General features: G+C 39.9%; 1 protein-coding gene and 1 pseudogene across 8 annotated transcripts in view; one reads left to right on the forward strand and one right to left on the reverse strand.

Moving 5' to 3' along the window:
* Positions 1-20,794, forward strand: part of OXNAD1 (oxidoreductase NAD binding domain containing 1) — a 91,212-nt gene that overhangs the window by 8,101 nt on the left and 62,317 nt on the right. For 5 of the 8 annotated variants that reach the window (XR_003118055.1, XR_003118056.1, XM_025375073.1 and 2 more), the window contains exons 5-6: positions 290-466; positions 16,021-16,127. Coding sequence is in view for 6 of the 8 variants with exons in the window: in XM_025375073.1 (XP_025230858.1) it covers positions 365-466; positions 16,021-16,127 (209 nt within the window). In the remaining 2 variants the exon portion in view is untranslated. The remainder of the gene's footprint in view (positions 1-289; positions 467-16,020; positions 16,128-20,794) is intronic. The other 3 variants (XM_025375069.1, XM_025375068.1, XM_025375067.1) reach the window with 1 other exon arrangement.
* LOC112618376 lies at positions 3,173-7,049 on the reverse strand (annotated as a pseudogene).

The raw sequence follows: 20,794 nt of genomic DNA on the forward strand, positions 1-20,794 counted from the left end.
TTTTCTATATAGAAATTTTCTGAGCAGGACATATGATATCTGATTTGAAAAGATGATAGATACTCAAATTTTTTCCCTTTAAACTTGGAATGAATGGATTACCTGTTGATGAAGGGAGTAGAGCAGCAGTTGAGGGAGCCATCCTCACAGGTATGATGTTTAGGGTTATATTTTAGCACTAGAATTTCTTTTAGAGCCTACATTTTATGAATAGCTTACCTTTTTTTGTGTGTGGGGCCTTTTTTTTTTGCATCATGTCTCAAAGTCCTTGTTCTCGTTCCTACTTTAGAACAATTTATTTCATCAAGGGAGAAAGCACTAACATCTGAGAAAGGAAAATGGACAAGCTCTTGTTATCCTTCTAATGTACAGATTTTTTCCACCATATTCAGACTATAGAAAGCTAATCTGCCACCTGAAAGGGTGTCAAGGGCTGAGAAGTAAAGGATCCTTACCCTTTACCTCAGTGAGTAACCCCATTTTTATTTAAAAACATAAATTGGATATTTGATTTTGCTTTTTTGAATGTTGATCACTTATTCAGGTATATTTAGCTTAGGGTTATAAGTCTATTGAAGCTAACAATAAAAATCTATTTCATATAAGGAACGATTATATACTTCTACAAACATAGGCAGAAATTATATTGTCTTATTTAAATTTATCTATTAATAGAAGGATACACTTTAATGTAAAGGCATATTGTTTAGGCCCTACTTTTAAGGCTAACTTCTTTCAGAAAATTACCTTGGGACTAAGGGTATATGTTTGTCGATTCAGCTTAAAGTTCTTTTTTTTTTTTTGAGATGTTTGTAAAATTAGTTCAGCGTAGTAGATTCAGGAGCTTGTGGGGAAGTACAGTTTTCACAATGGTAAATCTGAAAAGACCTTTTGGTTTGTTGAAGTGACCAAAAATGCTGATTCCGTAAATGTGAGACTTGTTAGGATTTCTTTTTAAAAAATGAAGGCCTTGCAAATTGTGAAAAAAAAGTGATTTCTCTTAAGACTCTTTCCTGTTGTATTTTGAGGCTGGCGGAATTAGAGCAGAGGTTGAAAATCTTTCTCTAGAAGGCCAGATAGTAAATATTTTAGCTTTTTTGGGCCATGCTGTCTTAATAACAACTTCTAATCTTTGATTTTATCATGTGAAAAGAGCCATAAACAGTATGTAAACAAATTTCATTTACCAAACACCCAGATTTGGCTCTGCAGGTAATAGTTTGCTAGTCCCTGAATTAGAGTATTCATTTCAGAATTTTATTTTACATACCAATTAATTTTAATAGCCTGCAGAAACTAAGTGAAATATGAGCAAAAAAGAATCATCATGCATTTACAACAATTAGTGCATTATTTACTGTTGAGCATCAACTGATATTTATTGAGCACCTCCTAATTTCCAGGACCAAAAACTTTTTTGTTACCTTACGGAATTCTCAAAACTATGCCATAAAATAGATAATAATATTTTAAGACAGGTAAGATAGATAGATAGATAATAGTATTTTCTTTTTTTTTTTTTTTTCTTTTTGACACAGGGTCTTGCTCTGTCACCAGGCTGGAGTGCAGAGGTACAGTCATGACTCACAGCAGCTTCTGTCTCCCAAGCTCAAGTGATCCTCCTGCCTAAGCCTCCTGAGTAGCCAGGACTATGGGCACACTACTGTGCCCAGCTAATTTTTAATTTTTTGTAAAGATAGCCTTGCTGTGTTGCCCAGGCTGATCTTGAACTCCTGGCCTCAAGTGATCCTTTCTCCTTGGCCTCCCGAAGTGCTGGGATTACAGGCATGAGCCATCACACCTGGCCAGTATTTTCTTTTTAACAGATGAAAAGAATAAGAATCGGACTAATAGCAACTTGCACAGCATCCATCATAGGCATTAACATACTTAATTATGTTGACTGCCAATTCTAAGGAAACATATTTTCACATTTTTATTGTTGCCACAAAGTCTTTACTTTTACATTTTTCAAATTTGTGTGGATATAAACAGTATTTTTATTTATATCACCATCATTTCTCTTCCTTAATAAAAGACCTTTATCTCCCTAAGGTTATCACCACTTATCTGTAATTTCTTGCTTATTAATTTTAATAAAATTTACATAAGTGGGAATGTACAGTATTCGGTATTCTGCAGTTTACAGATGAGGCAGGCACATGCTTTAAAGGTTACACCTATTAAGAAGTTAGATACTAAGGGCATGTCTCTCTCTGAGTACGCTCACACTGCCTTTTCTTGGGTATGTGCTGGAAACCCTTCCAATAAATCACTGTACTGTCACACACACACAAAAAAGATATCAACTGTGATTTCTAAAATATACTTAAATATATTTAAAATTAGCCTCATTAAAATTTTTGGTTTGTAAATGTAGCTGTATAACTACAGTATGTTAAGAAGCTTAAATGACTGTGTATTATGATGGTCAGTGACATATGAAGTACCAATACACATATTCTTTCAAGTTTGAAGTACCTCACCTGAGAACTGGGCTAAGGGGCAGTTCCTTAATTTGGTTCAACTGGAATAAAATTATAAAAGGTGTATTTTCCTTTATATAACAGATATGTAACTATAGCCAAAAGGTCAGACAGCACAGAATTCAATAAATATTGAGGATAATGGAATAGTTATTATCAAATTCTAGCCAACTTCTAGTATTATGAAAGTAATCTTAGAGAAAACCTGTTCTAACAAAATTATTTTAAGAAAAAGGGAAGGAACTGTAAAGAAATAGACTATTAGAGATCTAGTAAATATTCCTATTTTATAGATTAGAGGCTGAGGTTCAGTCTTGATAGGTAACTTGCCCAAGCCATATATGCCAGTGGTGAAACCAGGACTGATTGCTGAACCTGACTTCTGTTTCGGGTTCTTTTGAACATGCCCTTGTTCTTTCATGTTATGACCGAATCATATCATTTATTCACTAAATTTTAACTTTAATTTGGAAAATTATCAACTAATAAAACTGTTTCTCTTTAGCACAACTCTCTAGTTTTTCTAAAAATGAGCATTATAAGAACAGGATACAGTTCATAACATTGGAGCACTCTCATAGTTCCTTAAGATCAGAACTTTATACAGGAAAAAGTTCCCTTTATATAAAGTTTGATTTGGCTGGAAAAAGCTTATAAAACAGTCTTAGCTTTAAAGCCTTTTTACGCTATATCATAGTGACATCCTCTGTTGTAAAACGGTTTTTTATCATCTGACATTTTCTTCAGATAGGCAGTTTTCCTGCTTTGGCTGTCTTATAAGAGCTTCCAAAGACTTCAGTCTACCTATAGTTTATTGTTTGTAGGTCAAGAAGAGTTATCTTCGAATGTAGCTTAGAGACTTTCTGCCAAAAATGTTCTTTATTTGTGTCTTGTCTGCAGTAGGAACGTTCAATTTGTGTTCGAGCGCAGTGGCTCATGTATGTAATCCTAGCACTTTGGGAGGCTGAAACAGGAGGATCACTTGAGACCAGGAGTTCAAGACCAGCCTGGGCAACATAGCAAGACCCAGTCTCTACAAAAAGTTGCAGATTAGCTGGACATGGTGATATGCTTATAGTCCTGGGTACTCAGGAGGCTGAGACAGGAGGATCACTTGAGCCCAGGAGTTCAAGGTTACTAACGTGAGCTATGATGGTACTACTGTACTCTAGCCTGTGTGGCAGAGCAAGATCCTGTCTCTTAAAAAAAAAAAAAAGTGTTCCATAGTTTACATCCTTATATAAGGAGTCTTCAGTGTCTGTGTCTTCCATTTCCCTGGTTTCTTTTTGGGCAGATATAAAAGAATTAACTATAGGTTTAGAAAACTGGCAATAATAGATTATTTATTTGTGTTTAATTCTTCAACTGTTTGATTAATTGTGCTAAATAAGAATGAATTATCCTGTGCTGACCTGATTTTCATGGAATATTTGTAAAGTTTGGATTAGCAAGATAATTGGTAGTTATTTCAAGCACTTCTTGGGTTTCCAAAGACTGTTGAATACCTTCTGAATTTGAAGTTTTCAAAGTAATAGTTGTAGAATTTAGATATTCAAAAGATGTGTGAAAACCACCTATATCCCTATTTTAGTTAACTGATGTTTTCAAGATAGATTCTGGTTTCCTAGTTAATCTTGTTTAACTAGTTTAAGAGTTTCCTAGTTAATCTTGTTTAATTAGTTTAAGAGTTAACATGTATTTTGAGTTGAACCTGGGAGGCAGAGGTTGCAGTGAGCCAAGATTGCGCTACTGCACTCCAGCCTGGGCAACAGAGTAAGACTCTGTCTCAAAAAGAAAAGAGTTAACATATATTTTGTATACTTCTTGGTTTTGGAAGCTGGTGACTTTACCAAGGCAGATGAATCAAGTAATTGCATGTTCAGGGAGCACATCTGTGTTAACTGTATTTTACTTTGCCTCATTTAATACAAGTGATTTTTCAGATTTGGCTTTTAGGCATACTTTTTTCTCATCTTCCAATTTTTTCTTCTGGGTTTGTTTGTTTGTTTGTTTTTTAAGAAGGGTCTTTTCCGTGATTGTCTTCAGGCAAAGGAAAAAGTTGTTGGAAAGATACTTTGTTTTAAATATCAAATCCCCCGTCTGATGTCAAGAGAGTCAGGAGTGAAATGGTCACTGCATAGTGACTGGTATTTACTAGAAACGCATCAATCTTGCTTTCTATTTTTTTTTTTTTGCCACTTTTCAAGTGTTTCTTTGTCATTTAGAGGAAATGGGTCTTTATTTTTTTTGTCCGTGGTGATTCATAGAGTAAATCGCTGTCCTATATAGCTGAGTGTCACTTGTATGAGGTCCTGGGAGACCCGGGGCCAGCAAGAGGTGCAAGGTGGCCCTTCTTCCATTTCAGAATTTTATAGGACAAAATTATTGGGACTTTTAGGGGATTATTTTGAGCCAAGTTTAGGTAAACTACAAAGAAAGTTAATTCAGAATCTTTAGAATTTTAGTGCCCACAAGTCAGAAAATTACAAATCCAATCGTGGTACTACCTTTCAGGAATTTTTTAGTTGCATCTCTTCTCCTCTTCTGTTTCTCTTTCTCTCTTTTCTTTTCTTTCTTTCTTTTTTTTTTTTGAGACAGAGTCTCGCTCTTGTTGGCCAGGCTAAAGTGCAATGGCGCGATCTTGGCTCACTGCAACTTCTGCCTCCCGAGTTCAAGTGATTCTCCTGTCTCAGCCTCCCCAGTAGCTGGGATTACAGGTACCTGCCACCATGCCCCGCTAATTTTTTTTTTTTTTGTATTTTTAGTAGAGACAGGGTTTCACTATGTTGGCCAGGCTTGTCTCAAACTCCTGACCTCGTGATCCACCCACCTCGGCCTCCCAAAGTGCTGAGATTACAGGCGCGAGCCACCGCTCTCGGCCCTCCTCGTCTGTTTCTAATTTCCCTTCTTCTCCCATACAGAATAAGAACTGCGAAGAGTTGGGAGGAACTGGAGAAAGCTAGGTGATATCTGGCTTTCTCGGCAGTATATGGCGATTAGGGACTTGCCCCAATTTCCAGAGGGTGCTTCTACCCATAGAGTAGGGGCTGGACCTTGGACTGGTTGAAATGAATGGCACCTCAGGTTTGGCCATGACAGAACTGGATCAGCTTCTCATAGTCACGTCTTCCACTCTTACCTTTAATTTGTATAGTGAGTGTACTTTACACATGTTATTTGCTCTTCAACTGAAGTCCATGAGGTATCCTAAGGATACGACGTCAGGTGGATTTTACAAAGAGGAAGCAGGGCCTAGGACATGTCTCTCAGTGGCGAAGGGAAGCTCCAGCTCAGAATTCCTGGGCTCAAGGACTGTGCTGCTGCTCTTGGAGTCGACAGAAAATGGAGTACTCACCCAGAAATGTTCTTTTGGTTTTGGGTATTGTATTTCCTCTGGAAAGCTTACTGAATGACCGTTTATGATGTTTATGCTTCTTACCTGGGACTGTAACTGTAAGTAGTCTGAGATTGTGCTGATGGAGGAAACTGAACTCTGAATTGAATTACATTGGAATGTTTATGTTTGAGTTTTATTCATTTTATTCTTAAGAATCAAAAGAATAAGCAGTCTGAACCCTAGAAATGTCAAGGAGATAAGGGTAGAAATATTGTAATGCAGTAAGGATTGTTCAGGCAAGACACATTTTACTGGAGGGGTCATTCCGTGCTTGGCCTCTATAGACTTGGCCTACTGAGCAGGATATGCTCTCTTCATCAGTTTGTTGGGAGAGTTTGGCAGTGAAAGAATTTCTTAAATTACTAATTCTTATGCATTCATTTGTTCATTTGGAAATGTGCCAGACCTTGGGCCAAATCCTGGGGTTACAGCATTGAAAATGATAGATAAGCCCCTGTCCTCAGATTTTATTGGGACTCTGATCAGAAGATTTTATGCACCTAATTGATTTTGGAAAACTTTCTAATTCTTTTTCTATTGTACTAGTTTGCCTTTAGAAGCCTATGTCTTTTTCTACTGTATCTTATGTATATATTGCCTTTTTGTTTACAAAGCACCAGATTATACAACATTGATTCTCAAGTAATCAACATTGATTACTTGATTCTCACAACCATTTTGGGAGGGACATGTAGGGATTTTAATTTCTATTTCACAGATGAAGGGATTAAGAGTCAAAGATTTATTTAGGATGACCCTGCTTTCTCATTTGCCTGAAATAGTCCTGGTTTATGCCTCTTGTTTCTGGTATAATTGTCAATAGCACTCACTTTCACTCTCAAAATTATCCTGTCTTGAATGATAAATTATATTGTTGTCCTAAGTGTAAAGGACTTGTTCAAGGGACAAGGACTCAGTCCTTGAACTCAGATCTTTGATAATAGAATCAGCTTTTTTTTATGTTACAGCAGAATATGACACTCTGTTTAGACAGACAGGGTTTAATTGAGCAGTGTGTTACTAGGCATGAGAAAGGAGGGAGATACTGATGGCAGAGTGGTTAGTTAATAAAGTCAAATGGCTGGGCCCCTGGGGCAGATACCTTTGGGGATCCTACAGTTCCTGGTGCTGATTTTCCAGCGCTCATAATCTGCTTGTGGTCTCATAATCTGCTGAGACTTGGGTTTGAATGGGATGGTCTGCTTAGCTGCAGAGTGGACTAGGTCCCAAGGCTAACCTTTACAGTTCTCTGCTGGTCATCACCTATGCATTTCAAGGAGATTGCGGTAGAGCGGTCATCTTCAATTTGAGGTGGGGGGACATCTTTTCAACATGCATTGTTTCTCAGCAGTTGTACCTGTAATTTGCTTTGGTTATTGGAGCTTGATGGTCAAAGACCCTTTTAGAGATTGTCCAGCCTGGGATGAGCAACTTGGCACTTCTGGCTTCACCACACTGTCAGCAGTGACAAAGCAGAGTGGGTGGAGAGAAACCTCAGGCACTCACTGCCTAAAGATGGTTGTAGGGGATATGGGGGACTGGACTACAGCTCTTAGAAAAACTCCCAAGGAAGTATAGTCTGATGGCCCTGGCAGCTGGCCTGCGGCCCCTAGGGGTATGTAACTAACTCTGCTTTGAGTTGAAGGCTACAAAGAAAGGGAGGCTCCTTGGGGAAAGGCCCAGTTTAGCAGCTCTGTAATCATAGTATCTGGCACAGTGCTGGAGAAAAAAAGAGTTCTGTGTTGGCTGTGTTAAATTTGAAATGGAAATTGAACAGGCTATTGGACATGTGAGTTTAGAGTTTACTGCTGGAGATGAAAAGTTAAGGCCATGTAGAGAGTAAGGGAAGAGGACTCAGGACTCAGCCCAGGAATGTGTCAACAGTTACAGGCCAAGCAGAAGAGCAAGGGCCAGCAAAGGAGATGGAGAAGGAGTGGCCAGCCAGACAGGAAGGAAATCAGCAGAGTGTTCTTGGAGTCAGGGGGAAAAGTGTTTCAAGGAGAGAGGGGCCAACTGTGCTGGATTCTGTTGAGAGGTCATCATTGGATTTACCAAAGATGTTAGTGGGTGACCAGAATGACTGGCTTTAGTACATTACTGAGGGTGAAAGCCTGATCAGATTGTGTTGAGGAGAGAATGGGAGATGAGAAAGTGAAGACAGGACCATATGTAACTCTTGAAATGTTTTTCTTTTTCTTTCTTTTTTTTAAAATACTTTAAGTTCTAGGGTACATGTGCACAACGTGCAGGTTTGTTACATATGTATACATGTGCCATGTTGGTGTGCTGCACCCGTTAACTCGTCATTTACATTAGGTATATCTTCTAATGCTATCCCTCCCCCCAACCCCCTCCCCACAATAGGACCCAGTGTGTGATGTTCCGCTTCCTGTGTCCAAGTGATCTCATTGTTCAGTTCCCACCTATGAGTGAGAACATGTGGTATTTGGTTTTCTGTTCTTGCGGTAGTTTGCTGAGAATGATGGTTTCCAGCTGCATCTATGTCCCTACAAAGGACACAAACTCATCCTTTTTTATGGCTGCATCGTATTCCATGGTGTATAAGTATTCCATGGTGTATATGTGCCACATTTTCTTAATCCAGTCTGTCACTGATGGACATTTGGGTTGATTCCAAGTCTTTGCTATTGTGAATAGTGCCGCAATAAACATATGTGTGCATGTGTCTTTATAGCAGCATGACTTATAATCCTTTGGGTATATCCCCAGTAATGGGACGGCTGGGTCAAATTGTATTTCTAGTTCTAGATCCTTGAGGAATCGCCACACTGTTTTCCACAATGGTTGAACTAGTTTACAGTCCCATCAACAGTGTAAAAGTGTTCCTATTTCTCCACATCCTCTCCAGCACCTGTTGTTTCCTGATTTTTTTAATGATCGCCATTCTAACTGGTGTGAGATGGTATCTCATTGTGATTTTGATTTGCATTTCTTTGATGGCAAGTGATGATGAGCATTTTTTCATGTGTCTGTTGGCTGTATGAATGTCTTCTTTTGAGAAATGTCTGTTCATATCCTTTGCCCACTTTTTGATGGGGTTGTTTGTTTTTTTCTTGTAAATTTGATTGAGTTTTTTATAGGTTCTGGATATTAGCCCTTTGTCAGATGAGTAGATTGCAAAAATTTTCTCCTATTCTATAGGTTGCCTGTTCACTGTGATGGTAGTTTCTTTTGCTGTGCAGAAGCTCTTTAGTTTAATTAGATCCCATTTGTCAATTTTGGCTTTTGTTGCTGTTGCTTTTGGTGTTTTAGACATGAAGTCCTTGCCCATGCCTATGTCCTGAATGGTATTACCTAGGTTTTCTTCTAGGGTTTTTATGGTTTTAGGTCTCTAATCCATCTGGAATTAATTTTCGTATAAGGAGTAAGGAAAGGATCCAGTTTCAGCTTTCTACTTATGGCTAGCCAATTTTCTCAGCACCATTTATTAAATAGGGAGTACTTTCCCCATTTCTTGTTTTTGTCAGGTTTGTCAAAGATCAGATGGCTGTAGATGTGTGGTATTATTTCTGAGGGCTTTGTTCTGTTCCATTGGTCTATATCTGCTTTGGTACCAGTACCATGCTGTTTTGGTTACTGTAGCTTTGTACTATAGTTTGAAGTCAGGTAGCATGAAATGTTTTAATGTGAATGGGAGCAGAGAAATGAGGTGAAAGCTGGATTAAAGGAGAGGCTTGTTTTGTTTGTTGTATTTTGAAAAGCGGCAAAGAACACAAGTGCCTTGATTTAAATCTGCTTTGCCCCTTACTGGCTCTGGGACCTCAGTTTTCTCATACGTAAAATGGGGATATAATAATATCGGCTTTCTAGAGGAGTTGTGAAGACTGACTGAATGAATGTATGTAAAGTGCCTGATATATGCTAAGGATGTCTGTAGGTGTTTGCTGCTGCTGTTGTTGTTACATGTTACATGAGGTAGGAGATCCTAGAGCTCATGTGTGTTCTGGTGGGGAGGGTGGAGAGGGTGTGCTGCAGGAGAAAGGATAGTTGCTGGAGGGGAGGCTTGAGAAGACAAAGAGGAGACCAGCCCAGGTGGACAGGTTAGCCTTTGGTAAGAGTAAAGTGAGTTTAGTTGTCATTCCAGGGCAAAGTGTTAACCAGCATAAGCCATTTAAGAAGTTAAATTGTGTGATTGATGGAGAATTTTGTGTCTACCTTTGTTAGTAAATCACTTGAGTAAAATCTGCTTCTAGTCAGATTCCTAACATCAGATTGATACTCTGCTACCATTTAAATAATGCCTCTGGGTCTTGGTGTCTTTATGTGTAAAATGACTTATGATTCTTGATAGTGACTAAAGTTTCTTTCAATTCTGAAATTCTCTGAACCATACCTACATTTTTGTTTTAGGTCATCTCTAGTCATGGCTTTGCCTAAAATTTTAAGCCAGAAAACAAATGAACAGGAGTGAACAGGGAAAGCTAGCCAGGTTTCCAAAGAAATACCTATTTCCTGTACAAAGACTTTTGCACTAGCGGTGACATCAAAATATCCTACATAGAACCAGCTTTTTAAATAAGTGTGATGAAATTTCCTCTTAGATGCTGACTCTGCCTAGGCATTAAACATGTGTACTAGTAAAGTTGGCAAATGTGTTGTTATTTCACTGAACACTGGAAGAGCATAAATGTTGTTTTATGGAAAACTTCATTTCCTGCCATGTGTTTTAACTTAGGACGTGGATAGTTGAGGTTTCAGTTGTAAAGTCTTTTGATCCATTAAGTATAAAAGCAAGTACAAATGATAAAAAATATATTTTCTCCACTATGTTTTGCCTATCCAATAAAAGAATAGCATATAACAAGGGCCACAATTACAGGTCCCTAATTATATGGACTAGCTTTTGGAGTAAAATAAATATGTGGTCTTCAAAAAGACTTTGTTAATGTTTTTAATCCACATTGCTAGAAATCTATATAGTATACTGCGTTTGTGTTAAGCAAAATAGTAAGAGGGAAGCATGTCTTTAAATATAATGAATTGTGCAGGTGTTTTGTGTTCCAGATATAGATAAAACAATTTTGTCCAGATTGTTAGGATAAATAGCAGTAGGTACATTACTGTTTGTATTTCAGGTTGAGTAACTCTAATGCAAAAATCTGAAATCTGAAATGCTCCAAAATCCAAAACGTTTTGAGCACTGACATGACACTCAAAGGAAATGCTCATTGGAGCGTTTTGGACTTCAGATTTTCACATTAGAGATGTTCAACCTATAAGTATAATGCAAATATTCCAAAACTGGAAAAAAAAAATTGAAATCCTAAACACTTCTGGTCCAAGCATTTCAGATAAGGGATACTCAGCCTGTGATACCAATAATTGATCATAGACACCATCCAAATGAAAATATGGCTTAACAGAAAGTATAGCTTTTGTTTCCTTCCTCATTGAATTTTACATTTGGACATTGGGAAATGACTAATGCTTCCATTTCACATAGTCTAGCACTTGATCGTGATGCATTCTCCGCTATCTCAGCTGAAATTCTGCTTCGTATCTAGTTTTGTTAAGGAATTTAACACATGCGAGTTAAGCTGTCAGAAATGAAATAATCTAGCTCTAGGCTGTATTTTAACAGATTATTGTATCGAAAGAAAAAAATGAATGTTTATAAAATAACATTTCTTTCTTCCTTTCCTTTCCTTTTCTTTCCTTCTTTCTTTCTTTCTCTTTCTTTCTTTTTTGTTGTTTTTTTGAGATAGGCTTTCACTTGGCTCACTGCAGTCTTGACCTCCAGGCTCAAGTGATCCTCCCACCTCAGCCTTCCAAGTTGCTGGTACTACAGGTGTGCCATCATGCCTAGCTAATTCCTTTTTTTTTTTTTTTTTTTTTTTTGTAGAGCTGTAGGTTGCCATGTTGCCCAGGCTGGTCTCAAACTCCTGGGCTCAAGCTATCCACCTGCCTCGGCCTCCCAAAATACTTTTGTAGATGTAAGAAAAGGGGAATAATGAAGTAATAGAGACCTCTGATGATTCTCATTACTTGTCTTTGTAACAAGATACTTAAAAAAGAATGTGTGGCAAACAGAGGAAAATACCAGTTCTACTAAAGAAAGCTCTGCTCTCCCTGACCTCTCCCATACTTTTAAACATGAATTTGGATTTTCTGTAGTGTTCTCTTCCCCTACGCACCCAGCTTAAAAAAAAAAAAGAAGTGCTCCTGAATTCCTACCAATCTTTGTTCTGGAAAACAATTTTAAGTGACTTTAAGTTCAAGTTTTTATTCATTCTGCAGATACTTACTGAGCCTTACTGTGTGTTGGGCCCTGTGCTTCATCTAGGGAGTTGACTAATATGTGCTGAATATGGTCAGAAAGGCAAAAACGTTATATTGGTAGAGTTGAGAGTATGAAGAGAAGAGGGAGGACCTCAGGCAAGGGAATATTACTTGAGCAGGACCTAGAAGGGTGAGCAGAAGGTTGGCAGAACTGAGAGCTTGGCGCATGCTGAATTACCTAGGTAGGGTTTTGGGGAAGAGCAGGTGTTAGGTACCTTTGAGGACCAGCAGGTTGTCCAGTTTGGCTGAAAAACCAGAAGCACAGTGAACCAGGAGGAGTCCCAAGTTGGTATGAGTTAAACAAGACTTTTAGCTTTTTTTTTGGTACTTGAGTGGTAGAGAGCCCTTTAAGGTTTTTAAGCTGGAGAGTAACTCAGTGAGGTTGGAACATTAGGAATATTTGCTTGTTGGCTGCTTTGAGAGACAGAAGAAGGAGACCAAGGTAGTAGTTCAAGTGAGAAGAAAGAAATTCTCAGCTTAGGGTGATGGCAGGTAGGCAAGGGAAAGAAAAAACATGAGCTAAATTTATGGAATTTGGCTGTGTTCGGGACAGTATACCAGAAAGAGTCAAAGTTTGTGTGTGTTTATGTCAACTGAAAATGTAATTGACTGTGTTGAGTCCAAGATGCGTCCAGAATTGAATACCTGGTAATGGAAAGAAGCTGATTTTGCAAGGCCCTGTGAGGGCAGGTGCAGCCTTCTCTCTCTCTCTGCATACCCTGTTCCCCAGTTTTAGGCACCATGCTCAATAAAGGTTCATGGAAGGAATGACTTGGGTGGAGTTCGTTGTATGGCCTAAATGAGTGTACCATTGGAGCAGAACCATCAGATGATTTAGAGAGGGTCAAGCTAACCTGGATTTGAATCCTGACTTGGCAATTTCTAGCTACATGATCTTGAGCAAGTTACTGAATCTTTCAGTTTCCTCATCTGCAAGATATAGAATAACAACACTGTCTCTTGGGATATAATGTGATTATTCACATCAACTGAGTGAATGAATGCACATAAAATATTTAACCTAGCATCTGATATATACGTGAGATAAATGATCCTCAGGCATTGGCTGTTGTTACTTATGGGGAGTGTTGATGTCAGCTTGTGATTGGCAGAAAAGTAATGACGAGTTGTCAGCAGAGGGTGGGAGGAGAGTAGTAGTCTGTGAGTCCTTGAGGGCCTCAACCTGGAGTGGCAGAGGGAGTAGGAGTGAGGCAGTTTAGGGAAAGCTCCTATGGAAGAAGTGAGAGAAGGAATGGTAAAGGAGAAAGACCCAGGTCAGTGATAACAGCGGGGGACCTGAAAAGTTCAGTATCAGCTGTCCCAGACAAGGAGAATGAGTCAGTGTGGAAAATACCAATTCAGAGAGGTCAGGGAGGGTGAGAACTGAGACTGGACATTGAGTTTGGTTGTTCAGAAAGACCCTGACCAACTGTTAAAGGAGAAGTTGCAGGAGCGCAGAAGCTGGGTTACCTGTGGTTAAGGAGAGCATCAAGGAAAAAGGAAGATTTTGTGGGCTAAAGAAGAGCTGATTGTCTCAGTAGAGGAAGGGATGAAAGGCAAGATTTCTAAAATACATTCAAGACAGTATGGCTTTTGAGTTTGCACTGGTAAAAACATGTACAAGCCCACCACACCGCAGTTTCTTGTTGTCCATGTGAGCAGTCTCTCTGAGATAGATGTTCAGTGCTCAATCTTTAAGGTCCTGGTGCAAAAGCATTGGTATGGTGGCATATATAGTTATAAATGAATAAAATGTAATATATAATATAAACAAATACTAATTTAAGACAATGAAATACAGTCATGTGTTGCCTACTGACGGGGATGTTTTGATAAATGTGTCATTAGGTGATTGTCATTGTGCAGACATCATAGAGTGTACTTACACAAACCTAGAGGGGATAGCCTACTACACACTTAGGCTACATGGTATATAGCCTATGGTTCCTAGGGGACAAACCTGTAAGCATGTTACTGTACTGAGTATTTCAGGCGTTTGTAACACCATGATATTTGTGTGTCTAAACATAGAAAAATAGTAAAAATCTGGTATTATGGGATCGCCGTTGTATATGTGCTTTGTCGTTGGCCAAAACGTCGTTGCCCAGCACATGACTGTACATTATAACCAACACTTAATGAGTTCTGTGGGCAAGCAGCGTTGTAAGTACTTTCATCAGTATTATCTCATTTAATCCTCCCAGCAACCCTATGAGGTATAGGTGCTATTGTTCTCATTTTATAGCTGAGGAGGGCTAGGTAACTTGCCCAGAGTCACACAGCTGGTAAGCAGTAGAGCCAGGACTAAATACCAGGCAGTCCAGCTGCAGAGCCCGTTCTGTTAACAGCCATATTCTGCTGCTTACTTTATTTTGTTGCTGAATTTCTTTGAATTGCAAATGGCATTAGATGTAATCTTTGATGAAACAGGAATGTACTGAAGGGAGGAAAACTGAACATGAAGGAAAGGGCTGGTGGCTGCTGATGGAGCAGTGTTTCCAAGAGAGTAGGCAGGACTAGGACCAAGAGTGCAGGTAGAGGGTCAGTCATTGAAAATTACCCCACTTGAGTTTTAGGAGAGAAGGAAGAGAGGGTTGGCAAAAATATGGAGAAAGAAAGGTTAGGGATTTTGCAGGAGGGAGAGAAAGGTAGATAATACTAGAAGATACTTTGAGGTGGTGAGAGAGACCACCATCCATCATGAGAATTATCCAGAGGATTTTTGAAAATGGTCTCCACTAATAGTTTGATGAGATTTAGTAGTCCTATTAGAGTAGAGGGCCTGCATGAGCTAGCGTTAGGATGGGACATTCATTCACCTTGACAGACTTCCAAAGCACCCTTTGATGGAGCTGTGAAGGTCACACTTTCCAAGGAGAGGGTTATATTTTGGTTAGTTGCTGATTTGCTGCCACAAGTGGAGATGAACAGACATAGGAGGTTGAGGAAAGAGTCATGTTGTCTTTTTTCTTTGCTTGTGAAGATGTCCCAGGCTTACAGGGCAAAGAAACACAAAGCAGATGAAAGAATAAAGGAAATAGAGACATTTGGAATTTGAGGGGTGTTGAGCCATGAATGGCACATACCTGCATAGCTCCCGAGTCAGACCTATTCAATCAAGGCTTTCCAGAAATCAGATACATCATGTAAAAATAGTGCTTCTCAAATTATCTGTAGGGAAGGGCTCTTTTTGTTGTTAAGGTTGTGAGCTCTTTTCATTTTATAAAACATCGTATGATAAAAAATGAATTGGAAAATTAATTAAAAACAAAGACATGAAGAGTGCAAACCCAATTTGTTTTCTATTACTAGACTCAACAGGCACAAGATTGTTCTGTGAAATTGTTAAAGTTTCTAAGTGTCTGCTTTTGATTTCTGAAATTAGCTCTTCGTGGACTCCTTACACACCCAGAAGCAACAGTGGGCCTCACTTTGCCTAATACTGGTGGAGAATTTAATGGCAGCTCCCTGATAAGACCCTGGCTTGTTTACAGAGTTCCCATTCCCTGAGCTCTTACCAGAGCGCCTAGCCCAGTGCGCAGCACATTGTGGATACCCATCAAATAAGTGCCCGCTAAATGATCCCTTGAATAGATGATTTTTGAATGCAGGATGAAATTAAATTAGTATGATAGCAAGTCTCTCAAAAAGAAGTTAATTAAAATGTATTCACATGGTGGTAGGCTGAACTAAAGCAAAGTGTGTTTTACCTTGTTTGGCAATTTTCAAAAACTACATCTTCGTAGATTTCAAAAACCTTAGTTCCCAGGATGCCACCATTTGTCCCTTGTGCTGTGTACGCACTAACCTCAGCCACAGTTCATCTTTTGGTTTTAGATTGTGTCAGCAGCTAAGGTGTGTGGAGCTGCCAGTGAGTCACCGTCAGTGAAGAGCCTCCGCTTGCTTGTTGCTGATCAAGATTTTTCCTTTAAAGCTGGCCAGTGGTAAGTGAGTGTTCTGTGTTCCAAGTGTGTATGTTTAAGAAGGTGCCATCAGATAGAAGGGATTATTTTTTCTTCTGGAAAAGACTTTAGCTAGCCATTCCCTTGAGGAAGAGGAGTTCTAAATCATATCTCCTCAAGGTGAGTCTTTGGTGGCACAGAGGATCTGATTCCTTTCCTGGCCTCAGAGCCCACTTGGGTTTTGAGCCCGTGGCTCCCTCAGTCATATATGAAAATTGCTGTCTTGAGTTTTCCACATTGAAATAAAGCTAGTTCTGGCCCATGGAACTGACAGCTCTGATAATTAACACTCTTCAGGAATGGCTGCTAACAGATTGCACTTCAGTAATCTAATCTCCTTGAGTTACATGTTGCAGGAGATTCATAGGTTTTTAAAAGGTAGTCTTCTTTGTGTCCAATGCAGAGTAAACAAAGTATCCTGAAGAGAAGAGGAACACAGGACTCACTATCCTCTTGACTGAATTATTCTATCATACATATCTTATCTGGGTTGAATTTAAATACTTTGCCTAATTTGTTATTCGGATTCCCCAATCAGGCCCAGCTCCCCAGAACCCCCACACAAATCATAAGTCTGTCCCATTTGACTCGGGACTGATGAGCATGCTGCCTGGGTAACAGCTCAGCTGTCTCCCTTTTCCTCCGAATGAGGCCTCCCTGAGCTTCAATTCAAGTTCAGTTGTAAAGAAAGCAACTTGAATTTCCCTAGGAAAGGTGTGTTTGGGTGTGTGTGTCCTTTATTTAAATAAAGCATTCATTTCTAAATGGATTTTTGGCCTGTCAGTCTTGATAGTGTTTCTTAGGAGTCACTTGACTAATTTTGGCAGTCCATCTGGAAATGTGGTTTTGTTAGAAGGAGGATGTGTGATAATAGCAAGTGTGATAATAGCAAGAGTTCGCAGTCTTGTGTGTTAATAGTTTGCCTTTGAATTTAGAACTAGAAAACAAGATGCTGATTGCAATAATTTGGGTTTGTGAAGCAATTTGCTGCAATCTTTGCACATGTTCGATGATACACATTAAATGCATTTTGCCCGTTTTAGGGGCTGGGCAACATATTTACCCTTCAGAAATGGTTTAGCAGTCATTATATTGAAAAGTGGAAACTTTAATTGTAATGATCTGGTTTTCCATATTTCCTTTCTGTGGAAGTGTTTGTATCCTGTGCACAGCACTGTTTCTCTGCTTTCAACTCTGAATCCTGCCAAGACTCAGACCCAGCCTCCTGATTAGGAAAAGCCTGTGCATTGGTTATTGTGCTGCCACTGTGGTGTGCCTGCAAATGTATTGCACTTGCTAACCTCAGTTACCTGGTAAGAAAATGTCCTCATTCCCTAGTGATATTTTTAGAAACAGAGTCCTACTGTGATTCTCAAGATGAAATGATTTGGGGTTGGTGTCATGTATACATCCCAATTAATGGATTTGGCCATTTCACTGAATTTAGGCCTGGTTTTAGTCTGTGCCTGTCAGACTTCTTCGGAGGTCGGACTTGGGGGATAAGGATCACTGTCTGGTAGTGGTGACGCTTTCCCTCCCAGGTGTTCATCAGCATTCATTCCAGGCCCCTGGGCCCTCCTCTTTCAACAGATTGTACCCTTACCATTGATTTATGGTTCCAGGGGTTTTGAGTTCCTTTTGATATTTGACCTTATGGTTACAGAATGGCCATTTTACTGAGGTTGGATGTGTCTGTCCCTTCCATGCTGTTACTTGGATGGCTTTGTGCTCTAGGCTCTCTCAGACCATCAGCTTGGTAGTAACCGCCATGTGGCACTTTGGAGAAGAGGGCAAGGATTAGGGAGAGGGAGTGAGCATGTGGCTGCCATGCAGTTTCCGTAGTTAGGATTATCAGACTGGAGAGCCGCTAGAAATCAAGGAGAGGGTTGCTGTCGGGCTTATCTTTGGGGTAAGAGATAGGGCCATGATTCCACATCTCTGAAGTTTTGACTGGTGGCTTCCTCTGACACCTACCAAACTCTGAGAATGAGGTTCGAGGCCCAACTCTAAATAAATGAATGTTGTCTGTGACTAGCTGGAGCTTTGGCCACAGATCCCCATGTAGACACCTTCAGCATAGATCAGATCTAGGCTTCAAGGGGCTCTTTTTGCACTACACTGTGTTCTTACTGGGCCTTGCAGAGAGGACTGGTTCCTGTGGCAAGAAACCAGTTCCAAGAACTCTAGCAATCCAATTCTGAGAGAAAGGCCAAAGGCAGAACCACCTCAAAACATTTCTCACATGATCAGGGCTGAACTTCTTGGTTCATCTTACTAGTAGGCCTACCACTTGCTAGCTCCTTGGTGAGGCCTGCCCTTGACCAGGATTCCTCTCCCTTGGGATGGAAAGATTGGCACTTGCTCTTGGGTCTGGAGCATGCCACCACTAGTCCTCACACAGCGTGCAGCTGCCCTGAGTTTCTAGATTCACATTTGGCTGTGGTGCTCACCGCCTGCCTCCGGCGTTGGTTATGCTACTGTGGGTAGCAGTGTATTGTCGCTTAGTGCCCTAGAGACTGCTCAGCTCACATGCTTGCTTTCTACCAGCTAGCTCTGTGATGTGGTCAGTTTCTTTATTTGTCTGGGCTTCGGTTCTCATATCTTCAAAGGGGAAACAGTAGTATTCCTATGGTTTGGGATAATTAAAGTGTTTAGCATAATGCCTAATGTTAACTTTATTTGTTTGAGTTTAGCTTTTGTTATTGCTAATAAGTATTTCATTCAATCAGTTAGATCTTATGTGCTGATAAGGCCTAGGGGACAGATTCCAGTTCTTATCTCCTTGGTCAGTTTCCCTGCAGTGAAGCTGTTGATTGGAAGAGCGGCAGGTCAGGCAGGAGTGGGGGCTCATCACCACGATGTCATCACTGATGCCCCAGTCAGTACTCAGTCCACACTTGGCTGGGTATAGCATGCCTCCTGAGAGGAGCTAAGGCCAAAGCATTTTCACAGAGTGGAGGGAATTCCTGGTCTTAGTGTATCTGACTTTCTACAAGATAACATAAGTTTAGATGTTAGAAAGTAACTTTGAGCCCTACCGAGAGAAAGAGGACACCAAGAAGAAACATTAGAGGAGCAAGATTAGAGACATATGACTTTACCCCTACCCTTGAGCAGGTCTGCCACACTGTAGATAGATAACGTCCTTACAGCCTACACGACCGTGTGTGGCAGCCCTGATTCTCACAGGACTACACGTAACACAGCATTGTATTCCTTGGCATCTTTTTTCAAACTGTGTCCTCTCCCATTGCTTATCTGGTGAGCACTGTGTGTCTTTTAAGACTGTTTAAAGGGCATCTCTTCTGTGAAGTCTTTCTTAATTCCTCTACTCCTGGTGGAATTGACTCCTCCTTCCTCTGCATTGCCCCGCTACGCTAAGCAGATTTTATCATTGCCCATTTAATTGTATGTATTTGTTAATTTTCCTCCTCTTAGAGTGGGTTCATTGAGGGCAGGAACTAAGACATACATGCATCTTTGTACCTCTAGCCAGTACCACAGTGCCTGTATATGGTAGACAGGTGCTCTCCTTTGCATTAGGTGAATGAGTGAGGGGCTCTGAGGACTGCAGGAAAGGACTAAAGAGTTCCGGGATCTCGTAGTATAGCTGCTGTGTGCTTGGCACTGGGGCTGCCTTTGTGCACAGGACCCGGCTGCCTGGTGTGTCATGGTTGGATGTGGACATCCACTGCTTCACTGCGCACCTAGGCTCCTTCTGCGTACACTCACTCATTGGATATATAGTAAGGGCTTTAACTCGTGGCTCCACAAGTGCTCATCCTGCAAAGGACATTTTTAAAGGTGTGTGTTTAAAGTTTAATTCTTTCTTGGACAGATGTTTTATGAAATATGTATTGTACATATTTTCTTAAATCCATTCGGGTGAAGTTTTTATATAACTTAAATTCTGTATTTTTTAATGAAGGAGTCCTTTTTTCCCCAAAGGTAGCTCTCCAGAGTTACTAGGGAAGAGAGTTCCCTTTCATTCAACTGAGAGAATGGTCATCATCAGCACTGAGCAGCAGAGGGCACTGTAGTTCAGGAGATGAAGCAGCAAAAGTAGCTCATTAATGTGTTTATTTTTTAAACATGGAAATGATGGAGATTTTTGTATACCTCCTCTGTGATAGCATGTAGCAACTGTGTTAACAAATGCTAACGATAGTCTTTTAAATTTTTATCTTGTCAGAAATGAAAAGAAAGTTAAAGTACTCATGGAAAAGAGTCAAGTGAAAATAGGTTAAAATTGGCTAAAGACCTTTTCTGGAGCACTTCCAATCCAGAACTGGTTTTTAAAGACTTATAATAAATGACTGGAAATGTAGGGCCATAGACTGCAGGAGAATATTTTTTTAAGGTCATAGATCAGATTAAAGAACAGCTTGTGCTTTTCTTTTAGGCCTGTATGTAGGTAAGCAACTGGGGAAGGATGATACTTTTTGCTGTTGTGATGGCTGTGAAACGCCTAGTTTGAATGTTTATTTTTCCCAGATATGGGGATGAGAATTTTTTGTGGTTCTGTGTTCCAATACATATTTCTTGGCATATGACTAGGTTTATTGCATTTCCTAGAATCCTCACCAAAAAAGGGTTTCTGTGGCATAGAATTATTGAAAGCTTGAAACCCAGGAGTTCTAGACTATAGG

Source organism: Theropithecus gelada, chromosome 2 (genome assembly GCF_003255815.1).
Source record: "Theropithecus gelada isolate Dixy chromosome 2, Tgel_1.0, whole genome shotgun sequence".
Lineage (NCBI taxonomy): Eukaryota > Metazoa > Chordata > Mammalia > Primates > Cercopithecidae > Theropithecus > Theropithecus gelada.